This window comes from Telopea speciosissima, chromosome 3 (genome assembly GCF_018873765.1).
Source record: "Telopea speciosissima isolate NSW1024214 ecotype Mountain lineage chromosome 3, Tspe_v1, whole genome shotgun sequence".
NCBI classification, from domain to species: domain Eukaryota; kingdom Viridiplantae; phylum Streptophyta; class Magnoliopsida; order Proteales; family Proteaceae; genus Telopea; species Telopea speciosissima.
The window spans coordinates 11,515,302-11,530,495 of NC_057918.1; the positions used below are offsets into that span (position 1 = coordinate 11,515,302).

Here is a 15,194-nt window from a genome sequence, read left to right on the forward strand (position 1 = left end):
ATGTGCTAAGAACATTTTCCTTTATTAAAATTATCAAAATGTCATCAAATGGAGATATAATAAAATACAATATGACATCTTTTATAATTTTAACTATTGCGTCTACTCATTTAAAGCTGAAATTGTATCAATGAGATGTTTGCTTGGTTCTCTATCACATGGACTAATCCATGTAGTATCATGTGGCAAATAGTGAAACGTTATACTTCACTAGGCATGTTGACAGGGAAGAAAGATCTTTTTAAGGGCAAGAGATCGTTGTCTGGTAGTGCAGGGCCCAATGAGAGTCCTTGCGAGGGTATCAACATAGATGTGATTTTGATTTTATAGAGGGCAATTCGGTACTTTCATGTGTTCCTATGTCTGGGTGCAAAAGCCATACGACAAGATAGTATTCCTTTTTTTTATTTTTAATAATAAAAAAAGAAAAAGAATGCTACCTGAGTGCTTGTGGTGCATTGCCTCTATGCCCAGATGCAAGGATATGCAAAATGACCTTCGTGCCCTCAAGAAACTCCACCTTTCCATGAGGCCTTGACGATCATTTCACACGCGACTGTGTTTGGCACAAGGACAGCGCACCACATGCACCCCCAGTTAGGCGTTCTCTTTCCTTAATAAAAATATAGTTATCATGATTATCTTTTGTCTTCTATTAAAACCTTTTGTGATATGTTAGCAATTACAAGCTCCGCGTCTAACCACGCTTGGTTATACGAAGAATAACTTAATCAATTTTCCATTTAAATTTGTGGCCAATGTTATTTCCATTGAAAAACTAATTGTAGATTTCTGAACCAGTGGCCAAGGTTCATTTGATTGAAATGAAGTAATATAAAATTCTCGTTGAAATCATGACTCTGCACAGCATTGATTAGAGAACTTTCCAATCTCCAACAAGAACGTGGATTTCTATTCAAATAATGAGAATAAAGCGATGTAGTCTTTTCCGGTCTCGTACTTCAATCCTTTCCCTTTGTAGGATTCGACGAGATTGAGATAGTTTTCAACCTGTAATGGTAGAAGTGAACCAAGAGAATCGGAAAAGCTTTCGAGTTTCAACCTGCAATTGGACGGCTCCGATTAGTTTGATGAGAGGTCGATGGAGACGATTTTTCATTTGCACTACACCAGAAAATGTACGAGGAGCATGACTTGGATGGAATTCCCAATGTTCAGAAAATGTAATTTTTCAAATTTGCCCTCTGATCAGATGGGATATTCCTTGTGAATTAAGGGCAAATAAAAGAAAATAAATGATTGCCTTAAATGATATTCTTAAATGACATTTCTATAAGTGTATTTATTAAAACGGGTAATTTTTTTTTTGATTGTCTTTTATCTTATTCGTAAGTCCATGATAAAAAACTACAACACCACCTCCAACCACCCAAACTTATCCTAACTAAATGGCGTTAACTATATGTATCCATGTGAAACAAAATTAATAATAAAAGTAAAAGAAAATAAACACAACAATAAGAATTGCAAATAATTTTATAGTGACTTCACTTTACTAGTAAGACACCAACCAACTGTGCTTGTCTTCGGTAGATGATTGATTTCGACTCTAAACATTGACAAACAATCAATATAAAGGTGGAAGTTTTAATAAAGATGCAAAAACAGCTGGATGGTGTGCACAACATCATATATCAATGCATAACAATGGTTTTTCTCTTTTTTTTTTGATAAAGAGATATATATTAATTAAAGAAAAGTAAAAGATAAATACCTATTAGTCTTAGAGTATCTAGCTTTGGTTGCCAACTCGTGAGCTGGCTGAATAGCACATCTGTCCTGTTTAAAGATACAAAAATTTGGAAAGGAATTCAAAATATGCGTAATATCCCACAAAACAGAAAACAACTCTCATGGCCATGACATAACAAAGGTTTGCAAAGAACAAGTTCAGGGTACTACAACACAGCAATTGAATTTGATGGTTAGCAAAGGGGCTGCGACTGTGGACGGCCAGCAAGAATCCTTTTCCTAGTAAATAAAAGATCCCCTCGTTTTCTCTAATCATAGTTTGGCTGACATAAAGTAGTCCTTTTGACATAGTGGGAGTAAGTACTTACTCACTTTAATATGCAAAAGATATCCACGAAGTTCTTTCTCACTTTAAAATTCAAAAGATATCCACTGCATCTATATGGGAATGTACAAATCTGCAACTTTATATTTATATTTATATTTTGGTGCTCAGATTTGGCTTGGTGCTTCCCATAAAATAAAGAAGAATTCAGAGTAATCTTCCCAACATTTATCTTCCCTGCAAAAATCAATCACAAGTCACAGCACCTGTACTCTGCAAAAGTGCCCTGTTCTCAACCAGATGAACCATAACAAAGATCTAGTAGTATCAAGGGTCTTCCCCAAAAGATAGTTCTGTTTTACTCATGGCACATGCAAAGCATAAGCAACAATTAAAGATGCATCAAAGAGAGCTCTTCTGCAGGGCCAGTCCAAAGTGCCCTTGTAAGAGGAACTTCACCCATCTACCTGTCAAGCTTACTTCGTTCAAATAATGTTAAGAATCCAAGGTCATATTATGACTTTGGATCATCACATCTCACATACAACTGAGTTCTACCTCCAAAAACTATGCAGAGTTCTTAACAATAGCAATTTCAGGTCCATTTCGAGGTTTGCAAGGTATTGGTTTCGTTGCTTACATGTTGACATGCTTCAAGTGCCACGGACTTCTGGGGTGGGATCCAATGTTGCAAAATGCGAGATCAATTTATATAAAAGCAGAGACCTCTTGTCCAATAAAATATTGTGTTAACTATCAGCGCCCCGCGCTCCCCCCCCCCCCCCCCTCCCAAAAAAACATGAATGTAACTGCAGAAAGCTACTGGATATTTTATGTTTTAACAATAGTAAAAGAGAACAAGCACCAATCAGAAAGACCTGATTTGAGGAAACAATGGCATTTGGCAAATGTTGATATAAGCAACAAAAAGGAGAATATTATGCGTAACAGTAATCCACACTCCTTTCCAGGTAATCTGTGACGCAATTTCTAGCCTCATGTCTACCGCAAAGCCCCCTCTCTATGTGTGCCCAAACTTTCATTCTCCTTTAGTTCAGCCATGTCAGGTTGACAGAGACCAAGCTTGTTGGTTCGAGTCCATGCAAAGACACAAAAACCAGGATGAAAGTAAGCAATTGATTAGACAGCCATAAACATCCACCAGCTTGATCCGTCATATTACATACACATGAGAACCAGTAAAAGGGCAGAGTACATACAGTGCATATCAAATGGTTCATCCAATATGCACAAATGTTCAATTAGTACTTCATTAGCACCCTCATTTACATTCCAGAATGAGGATCAACAATGAAGAAGACAAACAGCTGTTGATGCTTCGGGATTTGTACATGTACATTTGAAAACTCTCTCAAGGACTAGCACCAAAAAGATTCCAGTCATGGACCTTGAAGCTTGAGACTGAAGACTTAAAGACCTCGGCCATCGGTAAGCATCCGGATTGCATGGCAGGAGTAGCTAACCCAGCCCCCACTGTCACAGCACTTTCACTCAACGGGCTGCAACCACAAGTGACAAACAAAGAAATGGTTAAACTCTGTTCTCTAGTCATAACATCTCCAAAGAAACCACAAGAATCAAGATATACTCCCATCACAAAGTCTAACTCATTCCCTTGCCAAGAAATCCACATATTGAATGCCTATAAAGAATGGCCAAATTACAGAAATAAACATCCCCTTGGTTACACTTAAATACAAAAATGAGAGCAGCTCATTCATATGACATACGTGCATACGTAAGTACCATATTGCTCCATAGAGCCTGCATGGTTTTAGGTGTTAATACTAGGCAAAAATGTTGCTACTGACAAAAAAGGGTGTACCCAGTGCACAAGGCTCCCACCACTGTGGAGTCTGGGGAGGGTCATAATGCACACAGCCTTACTCCTGCTTTCACAAAGAATCTGTTTCCAGACTCAAACCCACGACAACTTCGTCACAATGTTGCTACTGACAATGGGTAATTTAAAAGCCTAACCTCAAGATAAGTAAAAGGTACTGGGTTGAGTATTCCAACAAATTCAGCATCAAATTAATGCTTTAAAGACGAATGGTTGGATGCTTTTTTTCCAAGAATCGACCTCTCCCAGATAGGGTGGCCATCAAACCCCAACTCGAGTAAAGACTAGATGGAACCACTTGGTGGTTTCAGGCAAACCATGAAACAAAGCCAGCTATGTTGTTTTTTTTTTGGTGAATAAGTATATAGTACCATACCCCAGGGGAGGCAGGAGGGGAAAAGGAGGGGGGGGGGGGAATGTACAAAGAGACGGGAGAGAGAGAGAGATGGAAGACCAGGGGGGGAAAGAACCAAAATCAAGTCCTCCTTAAAAAAGGAGGCTGTAAAAGAGTGCTATCTAAACCCCAGGCAACCGCAATATGCCTGTTCCTAGGGGAGTCCATGAAAGAACGATGAGGGATAGTACAGATCTTGGAGGAAACTTCGAAAGAATTTTAAATATACTAAGAAAGTCAAGTGGTGAGATCTCATTGGGCAATCCTACCTAGGTTTCCTTATGCAAATACAATTTTATTTCTTAAAGATATCTACTGACAAGGACACCTAAAATTAGGTATAGCAATTAAGCCCCCAAGTTAATAGTTTTATTTCGATTTAATCCCTCCACTTCACAATAACTCATAATGGACCTAAGGGCATGGAAAAAATTACTGCAATACCATCCTAGTCCATCAAAAGTCAGAACATCACATAGAAAAAAATCTTAACCACCGATTGGAAATAAACCAATTTTCAAAACCTTGGGTGCACTGATATATAGAAAAGGAGGCATCAACTGTTAGTACACCAAAACCCATGCCTTTCAAAACCCCTCAAAAAATGGAAAAGGAAGAAATAACCCTTTCAAGGTACATTATCAACATTTTTTTGTGATCATAATACATAACAATGTTCGAAATTTCATGCAGTTTCGCTAAAATTTCTTGAATTTTTTGGTTTCGACAAAGATCAAAATGAAACAATGTGAGATACGTAGGTCTTGCAATGTTTCGGTCAAAATTTCACAGTTTCTGCAAAATATTGACATATCGTTGGGTTTCGGTATAGTTTCGGTCGAAACATACAAACAAACCCATGTTATAAAATGTAGTATCAAATTTCAACCCATTTCGAACGTTTCAACAATTTCAACTCCAAAGGCCTAAAATTCCTAGAAAACCTCGGTTTTTGTGATTTTTTGCACAATCAACTCCCATATCTTTGTGGAAAAAGGTATTGGACAATATTGAAACACATCTACAACGACGATTTACTGCATCTGTAAAATTTTTTGCAACATTCAAACTTGAGGGTATTATCACTTCACCCAAAAATGATTGCAAAAAAATAGGGCAAATACTTAGTGGTTGGCCTTTAATTTTTTATATGTTAGACACCGTTGGCCGATCTACGACTTAATGGAGTCGGATTTAATTTTATGTTTTTTAAATAATTTTTACTTTTCTTGGAAAATTTTGATTTTTATACAACAAATTTTTTAAGAAGAAAAAAAAAAGGGTTAGTGGTTGGTGGTTGGGGATCAATTTTTTTCTTTTGGGTGGATAAAAAAATATATTACTAAAGCCCGAGAAGGGCAAGAAGGGCGAGAGGGAGAAGAGGGGGGGGGGAATGTACAAAAAGGGGAGAGAGGGGGGGGGGGAGCCCCAAGCCCCGCTAAGGGGAAGTGCTAGGGCGTAACAAAGCTCTATCTAGACCCCAGGATACAACAAAAAAAATTACTAGCAAATTCAGAAAAATATGTTAGATACCATTGACCGATCTGTGGCTTCAAGGAGTTCGTTTTTTCTGTCCTATTTAATTATTTTAGTTTTGGGTTTTAAAAATTATTTTGAAAAATTACTAGCAAATTCAGAAAAATAGGGAAAACTCTGTTTTACTTTGAAAAATCAAGAAAATTTATTAAAGTATTGTTGTTGTGCTTTCAACTGAAGATGATGATTAATGTTCTCATTCCATAATTATTTTTTCGGCTGACCCTGAGTGGCCCTAGCCATGGGGAGGAATGGAGATGCATGGGCTGGCCAAACTGGGAAAGGTAGATGTATGTGCTGGCCAAGCTAGGAAAGGGAGTTGAATGGGCTGGTTAGGCTAGGAAAGGATGATGCATGAGCTTGCTAGGCTGGAAAGAAGAAGAAAGAACAAAAACAAAAAATAGAGGGCAAGGTCGGGTTGGACCAGGCCGGGCCCAGCCCGAGGCCTCAACCCTAACCCACTTTCAGGGTCAAGGTATCTCAACCCCGGCCCTATGCGGGCTCAGGGCAGGCCAGGGCGGGTTCGAGCCATCAGGGCCAAACTTGCATCCCTAATGCAACTACATCAGGAATGGTTTCTAATTTTATGTTTGTTCATTTCTAGTGCAAATTCAATTATTAATTGAGTCCTAATACTAAATTTTGTGTACAACAGGATTCATTAGAAAAAGTAAACAGTATGTACCAACCTAGGGTCCAAAGCCAAACTACCATTTTGAGAGAGTTTTTATACAATCTAAGGGTTCGACTATGTTAGAGGGCCTAAAATAGGGTTTAACCCAGAAGTTTCAAGAACTAGTTTGGCCATTTGGTCCTCCAAACCTAGAGCCGAAACAGGTTTTGGTCGAAATCGCAGTGTGACAGAATATTTTGGTTTCGAGCCAGATAAAACCTCGCTCAAAACCAAAACTTCGAACCTTGATACAGAGTGGGCATTGATGGATTGACAAATGGTGAAATACAGTGCAGCAATACCTGCTAGACTCCAAATGTAGTGGAGGCAAAGCAGTGCTGGAGCAGCACCATCTCCTAGCATACACGCAAGAGAGAGAGTCCATGCAGGAAGAGAAACAGAACTAGCAAGGTCAGCTATACAAAGCTGGCATCATCAAGTCAGCTAGCTGACCTCATCAATGCTCTTGTAACATCTAACACATCAGCATAATCCAAGGAATTTGAATACTCAGCATCACAGAATAAGCAAGATAATGATTACATACTTGCATGTGGGAGTAGGTGGATTTGAGGAAGAGATACATGGGTCAAATTACCAAACTATAAGTTGTTTAATCCTGGTACATGTAGTAATCGAACCTGGGGGAGGGGAGAAATAGTGCACTAGAGGTCATTTCAATTAAACATTAAAAGATTTATGTTTCTGAACTCATTCTTCCAACTTACTTGATCACAATTGGCTCATATGCAGTGATTATCACATCAGTACCAACTTCCTTTAAACGAAAGTTCGCTAAATAGACCTGAAAAAGGCAATCAGTAATTCAGCTTGCAAATAGCTAACCAATTTGGCAATTAAATGGAAAACAAGGGGAAGGGGGGAAATTAAAATTACCCGCACTATATTTTGTGCCTCCCTACCTTGTCGTCTTTTCGAAATGGCCTTTGCACAAGCAACAATAGAAGTTAGTGATTGTTATATTACATGTTGGACAGAATAATATTGTTTATTAATCGGTCAGAAAGCACACACACACACTAATGCACACAGAGACTTAGGAGTTACTCCAAGAGAGTCGTCTGAGGTGGTTTGGTCATGTTCAACAGAGGCCTAGGGACATCCCAGAAAGGAGTGATATGATTCCGATTGATGGAGCTAAAAGAGCAAGAAGCAGGCCTAAAATGACCATAGGAGAAGTTGTGAGAAAAGACATGCATAGTCTAGGTCTCGTGCCGTGTATGACCTCGGATAGAGCCTATTGGAGGGCAAGGATTCATGTAGCAGACCTATTTAGCTGAGATAATCCTGACTTGTTGGGCTGTGCATGTTTCCTCTTTCACTTTTCTTGTATTTTCCTTTGTTCATTTGTCATTTTTCTTTTTTCACTTCTCATATCATTTTCCCATTCTTTTCTTTCACTTCTCATTTTTTACTTACTTTGTTCGATTGGATCCACGTAGCCAACCCCATTAAGTTGGGATAAGGCTGAGTTTGTTGTTGTTGTTGTAGAGAGACTCAGAGAGAGCACCAAAAAGTTGGCATTAACTTAGGACTTGACTGATTTTGCTTGATTTGAGCTCCAAGTGCGTATTCCTTCAAAGGGGATCTTCTCTTGGTGTGATGGTGTCTCCATGGTCATCATTCATGCTCCTTGAAAGATTTCTTCAAACATTTCACATAATAGTCCCTTCCTTGGAGCCCCTTTGTAACTTAGGGTTCCAAAGAGAGGGAAAAAAGAGGACAAAAAAGTAACACGACTCTCAAACCAACAAACTACGCTCTGATACCAAGTTGGAAGTTAAAGATTGAACCAGAACAAGAAGAGAGAAGAGCATAGAAGGTTAAAGAAGGAGAAGAAGAGATGATGGTGAAGGAAATATCTTCTTAATGTTTGGTGTGTATTTATCGTGTTGTTGCACAAGTCTGGAACACAAAGTTCATTCCAGACATAATATTCTTTTTTTATATACATTCGTTCTACGCATAAATAATAGGACCATAGACATACTACATTTTTTAACAGGATAGACACAATGAAGAAAAACATAAAGCAAAATAAATTACTTTCTGGTTTGAGATTTCCTTTATTGTACATCTAATAGTCCATAATATACCTATACATCAATTTGTCAAGCCACATTGGTCATTAAAAAGAATAATAGATCCCACTGGCACATTTAGCATGTTGAGAAACCCTTGTAGACCAGACAACTTGATTATATGTGAATTTGACCTTCATTCTGTGGTCAATGCCAAGGCCAATTTATAATGTTCTTAGCTCAATGGAAACCCATCCCCCTATGCAATCTAGTACAGCAACCCTTCTTGGACTAACATGATCGTGAACATGTCAATTTTGATCTCCATCGTATCAAAGATATGCTAGGACAATTTGGTCATTTTTAGGGTTAATGAACCTTGTTGATGTGTTCAGTACGTTAACAAACCTTTAAAGCTAAAACAGTATCAATGAGACCCCAAGTTTGATCTTCACTGCACCATAAATACATAAAAAGCATCATTGCCATCTTGTAGAGTATGGGTTTAGTTGCTAGTTCTTTCAATTTCATTAGCCTCACATATCTGAAACAGACCCGCCTAGTTTTGTTTAATATACCCACCACCTTTGCTTGGGTTTGTTCCCCATTGTTCATATTCTTACCAAATTCAAATTTAGCTCTTACAAAGAGACTTAAATCATTGTTCTCTTTGTATACACTTAGCAATGCATATCTTTCCATGCACAAAGTAGTCACAAATAATAGTGAATCACATGGAACCATCAAACTGTTCTTTGAGGAATTAAATTAGAAAATACAGAAAACACAGGATGAAGGGGGAAAAAAAAGTCAAAAGTGACTTCAGATGCAAGAAATTTGATATAGAGCCAAAATTTACCATTTGACCAACTGCAGTAGTAACGATTGCAGGCATATTTCTGTAACGCAATCCATGTACTTCAACAACTCCTGATTGCTCAATCACCTGGTAGAAATTACAGTATTTAAATTATAAGACGAACACAATTCGAATAATCCTAACGCTAAAAGAAAACAAACTTAGATATAAAAAATTTCTGCTCCATATCACCCCATTCTTTGAAAGTAATCAAATAGCAAGAAAATAAACAATCCATGTAAAATTTGGTACTCATTCTAGGCACAAAAAAATGAACCCATATACTCATTCTATGTACAAATATTACCAACAATAATCAAACTACATGCTAGAGGACTACAAGGTGGCGGGCCTTGCTTCTTTTTTCAATCAGAAAGAAAAAAGAAAATTCTATTACTTCCAGAGTTCCAGAATATTACCAATATACACCAAAATATAAGATGCAGGCAGAGACGAGAGGACAAGGGAATCTGATACAGTAGCATCAAAGAAAACAGTGAAAATGAGCAAAAGAAATACAAACAACAAATAAGAAACCCAACCCTTCGACTTTCCAGTAACAATGCATCCACAACCAAGCCACAACCAACACACTATCACACACAAGAACCCATTTCCATGGTTCCACCCTCTCTCATGCCATTTACCAACCCCAAAAAACATCAGAAGGAAACAAACAAATGTGAGGGAGGGGGAGATTAGGAGCAAAGAGGGAAGCGGATAAAGGCTTCCATATAATTCTTCTTCTGGCAACAGATAGGTGCTTGTGTTTCAACTTCAACTGCAGAAGTCTTATTCAAAGACTTCCCACACGGCCACACAGACATTTAACAACTTCTTTCCTAGATTTTCAGAGATATTATCAAAGTTCGAAAACCCAACTCGTTTCAGTGTTTCGACCAAATCGAAACTACTGAAACTTCAAAAACATTATCTTTTTTTTTTGGTTTCGTTTTGATACTTCGGTGGGCAAATGGCCAGAGTTGACTCCGAAACTTTAGGGGAAGGGTTGTTTTAGGCTTAATAAACATATTTAAATCTTCAAATTGTAAAAAAAAAATATTTGCGACCCTGGTTGGCAGTAAACGTCGAACACCTATGAAATATTGTCTATTCTACACATTGTTTGAGTGCTATGAGACATAACTGGCAAGTAAAACAAGTAAATTATGAAATAATGGATGAAGCCACATAATACTGAATTATTATTTAAAAAATAGTTAACGACATAAATTAGAAACTACAAAGTACAGTGAACAATGCATATAACATAGGCACCCAAGTAGAGTGAACAATACATATGTCATAGACACCCTAGTCTTCCATGTCCCAAAAATAGAATATTGTGAGTCTGTGACTTGTCTACTGATATGAACTATGATGTGCTGGATTGAGTCCACTAATGGTCCGATGGAGACAATGTGCATTATCCTCTGTCTACATGACATATGCATGCCACGAGATAGTGTTAGAGAATAAACGAAAGTAGTCCTCCACAGCTGCCCTGTAAATGGTATCATCTACATATTGCAAGTAACCTATCCTAGGGTATAGGTCACCGTAATGTGAAGAACCAACCATTGAGCCACTTTCATAAGATGGGAATGGATGCATGTATGGCTGGTGGACTGGGTAAGAGAACAAGTTGTCGATAAAGGACGATCCAGTATGTCCTTGCGACTGTGAGTGGGCGTCATACTCAAAACTGAAAACGGATGAAGAAGATGCACGCTCCCCAACGCCTATACCAATCCCTCCCAAAGTGGAATCGTTATCCTCTCCTGTTACAGACTTACAGTACGGTGTTGTAACGCATCGTGCGGCAGTGCAGAGGCCATGTGCACCATGTGGGGTCCGCTGTGCCACATGGCCCCTACAGCGCCGCAAGATGCGTTACACACCGTGCTGTAACAGGAGAGGATAAAAATTCCCCAAAGTGATAGACAAGCTATCAATGTCCATACAGTCAGCCTGCTCATCTGCTCCAAACCGCCGACAATGCCCTCTTGTGTAGCCTACACGAGTGGTTGGACGTGCTCCATGGTCCGTATCCTATGTGGCATGATCAAACTGGGTCTCCCAAGTAAGCAACAATTGATCTCTTTGTACCCCCAGCAATGTATTCCAGTAGTATGGAGTAGAGATGTGGCAAAAAAAAGCAAGATTCAAGCAATTTTCCCATTCTCCATGTCGAAACAAACGAAACAGTAGAGTTTCTATCAAAGTTTCGAAGTGAACTCTCGAGACAGCGCCTTTTTATATAAGGCTTTGTATCATTTCAGCGAGATGGTACAAACAGTACCAAAATTTCGGTCGAGACTATGCATGTCCTATATTTCGTATACAGTTTCATTTCGAGTAGGTAGAAACCACCGAATTTCAAAATTTTGGCAAAATTGCACCCAGTTTCAAACTATGGATATTTTTTATTAGCTTCCAGCCCACACATATACCTAATTTCTGCAAACGGCAATAAATTTTTTGGCATTCTTTTCCCCACTTGGGGAGAACAAACCTAAATTTTCCTAATGCAGAGCTGAAGACCTACAAGCGTAAGAAGTCCAGGATGAACCAGGCCTAACATTACCCAGTTCTGGCTTTAAGTTAGTTAGGTTCAGTTCTTGAACTGGTGGTTCATTAGTTCAATTTAATATCTTATCTTCTTTTAGAGTTAAAAAAGGATGGGACCACTTGTTAGGTGGTTCACTAGTTTGTCTACAATTTGTTTTTCAGTTGCTTTATAAACAAAAGACAGGGTGGTGAAGTATACAGATTTATGTTCTCTTGGCTGTGCTGAAGCATTGACCTACCTTGTGGTGATTCAAGGTGTCAATTGGTGGTGAAACCAATCAGACCTTGCGGTGGGAACCCAGGTTGCAGCGCTTTCATTCTTTTATCCTCTTCTTATCAACTCCATCCAATGTACAGCAGTTGTGCTGCTAGATCCTGCAACAAAACCAGCAGCACCCAAGACATATCTCTCCTTTTCTCTTTGGAATTTATGGTAACAGGATCTACAAAGGTCTGATTTTGCATTCTGATGCCACAAATCTCATTTGGTCAGTACGCTAAACACATTCCTGTTATCAAGTTCTGATTTTTCTCATTGAATGTTATAATCCTAATCTAAGTTGGAGTCTTTACTTGCTATTTTGGATGGATATTCAAGAAACTGTGATTTTCTGTTAGTCTAGGTTCAGTGGTGATAACATAATTGAAAGTGCTAATATATGAATCTGAAGCCTGATCGTTGAAAAGATCAGTTGACTAGTCAAACTTGAGGTTTCCTACTCCAACTAGGAATTGTCTGATTCAGCAGATCCGACACTTGGATCTTGCTGATCTTTCAGCACTTATCCTAGTCCTAAAGAGGACCACTCCAACACAATCCAGCCTCCTGACTTCTGGATTTGCTTGGTTATTTTTCTCCTAAATTCTGGAATCTCTCTATTTTTGCGATCCTGTTTAGTTGGTACTGGTTTTGTATATCAGAACCACATTAAGGCGCAACAGTAAGGTTGCTCCATTGTGACCTAGTGGTCGTGGGTTCAAGTCAGAAACAGCCTCTCCATGAAGCGGGGGTAAGGCTGCGCACATCATGACCCTCCCCAAACCCCGCACTGACAGGAGCCTTGTGCACTAGGTACGCCCTTTAACCACATTAAGCTCCCCAACTTCTATCGTGGGTGGCTTGAATGATCATCCCCTGTGAAAAAATCTGCTAAGATTTTGGTCGGAGGGACCTTAGGGAATCGGATCTTTATTTTCTTTGAGTAGTTTCTATTCCAGGGAGTAAAAGAAGCAATTACAGAATCCTTCTTTTGCCTTCTATATGTAATCAAAGGATGCCTAGCTTTGTTTCTAGCAAGTCATTAGGGTGGGCTCACCAAAGGGTCAATCACATCATCACTAGTACCTTTTGAGATACTAGTCTGTGCCACAATAGCCAAGTAAAAGACCCCCTAAATATTAGGCCCTGCCCCTTTGCCCTTAGGATGGTTGTGCTATTGTAATTTGTATTTTATAATTCTATTTATAGATAAAATTTTGTTGCCCATCTAAAAAAATATTGGCACTGTCACTAAAGTCTTCATAGTCCAGTCTCCAAAAGCAAGATCACAAACGAAACACTGAATCTATTGCCTCTAACTTCAATGCAATTCACTGGCAGACAAAATATTCTCTGAGGGCATCTTCTTCCTCCCTGTTAGCTTCCTCCTTACTTCTTTTAGCGTTAAATGAAAGGCACATCTAGTGCTCATTCCAGACTTCCTAATTCAAGAGCCATGTCCAGGAATTGTACATGCATGCTCCATAAAGCTTTGCAGTGATCAAGCTTATAGAAGAAAAATATATGTTACAGGACAGAAGACAGCAGTATTCTAAATACTTTAATGACCAGAGTTGACCAATTGTGCTTTATCCAACTAATAACAACAAAAAATGTAATAAGTATAAAGTAAACTTAATGCTTTATCTAACAACCTGGAAATAGTAACAAACCTCAATGTAGGTGGACTGTTCAAATGCAACACTAAACTCAAATTACTAAACCAAATAAAAGCTCAATCCTTACAAGACTGAAATTCACACACAGACCTGTCTCTGACAAGACCGAAAATAGTCCTCTAAATGAGGAAATGGCAAGGTGACATGAAAAAACCCTACTTAAGGCTGTTCTATAAACATTGAGGCAAAAATCTCCAAAAAGAGAAAATTGCCATTATTAAATCCCCCCTTCACAACCCTCCTTCTAAAGTAAATTTTGGTTACTGATTCAATGAATTCATGGGTTGAAAATTGCTACCACCGCATGCAATTGATGGCACACATAGCTGGGATCCCACCTTCACAGTGGGAGCCACCCCCGAATGGTGCGGGCTCCCCCCCTGCAGCACTTGGATCCAATCACAAGTCACCCCCATAATGCATGGTTCTAGCACTCCCCTTGCAGGTTTAAGCAATGCAAGACTAGTATATCCTTTATGGTAAGATAGTGTTGTACCTTATCTGCATGTAAAACATCTTTCACACATGATTGGTCTGATTATTCAAAAAATGGAGGTAAAATGCAACATCTTCTCAGAGAACGACAAGGTTGAGCTAATTGACCATCCACATCCTTTTATGCAGTCAAAAGACAGGTATAAGACTTACCATGCTTCCTTCAGCATCTTGTTCAGTGGCAACGTCTTGAAGAAACCAGGCAGCGCTTCTATTATCTTGCACATCATGCTTGAAATCTAGAAGCTCAAATATCATGCTCTCGTCACGAGCAGGATCTACAAAAACCTCCTTTAACCAAGAAAAATATATTTCACAAATCCCAATTTAAAAGCATTAGAACCAAACAGCCACAGTTAGACAAACATAAACTGCCTCTGTAAAGCTCACAAATTACTGTAAACAAACCTGATGATCAGGAACTTCACGAATGTTGCTCACATCCTACAAATCCAAACCAAAATCAGCTCACAACTTTCTAAAGTCTGAATAGCAATTTAGAACACATTTGGTAGCCCCTATAGATTTACGTAAAGAGAACAACGCCTGACCTGGAATCTAAGAGGAAATGCACTAGATATCGCCCCACCAAACAAAGGGCGCTCAACACAGTTGTCCCCAGGCATGATAGGGCTACTCCTCTTTCCATCCCAACAAAGCACAGACAAATCTCAAGTTAGACAAGCAAACATATAGAGCATTGCAAGTGAACAGCCTAGCAATTCATAGTATTTCCACTCTCTATCTCAGCTGTTTGATTTCCAAACAACACTAAAATTGACAC

General features: G+C 38.8%; 1 protein-coding gene across 1 annotated transcript; it reads right to left on the reverse strand.

Annotated features, from left to right (window-relative positions):
- Positions 1-2,888: 2,888 nt before the first annotated feature.
- LOC122653714 (ran guanine nucleotide release factor-like) lies at positions 2,889-15,194 on the reverse strand. Its single transcript, XM_043847648.1, has 7 exons — positions 14,962-15,194; positions 14,819-14,854; positions 14,564-14,701; positions 9,407-9,493; positions 7,403-7,450; positions 7,234-7,310; positions 2,889-3,558 (listed from the first exon to the last, which is right to left on the reverse strand). Exons 1-7 carry the CDS (start codon positions 15,034-15,036, stop codon positions 3,411-3,413), a joined length of 609 nt encoding a protein of 202 aa, XP_043703583.1. The 5' UTR covers positions 15,037-15,194; the 3' UTR covers positions 2,889-3,410.

Coding starts and splice junctions, on each gene's coding strand:
- LOC122653714 (XM_043847648.1), bottom strand. CDS start 15,036: ATGCCTGGGGACAACTGTGTTGAGCGCCCTTTGTTTGGTGGGGCGATA. Junction 14,702..14,818: donor GTGAAGTTCCTGATCATCAG/GTTTGTTTACAG, acceptor TCTTGGTTAAAG/GAGGTTTTTGTAGATCCTGC. Junction 3,559..7,233: donor TATGAGCCAATTGTGATCAA/GTAAGTTGGAAG, acceptor TTGTGGTTGCAG/CCCGTTGAGTGAAAGTGCTG.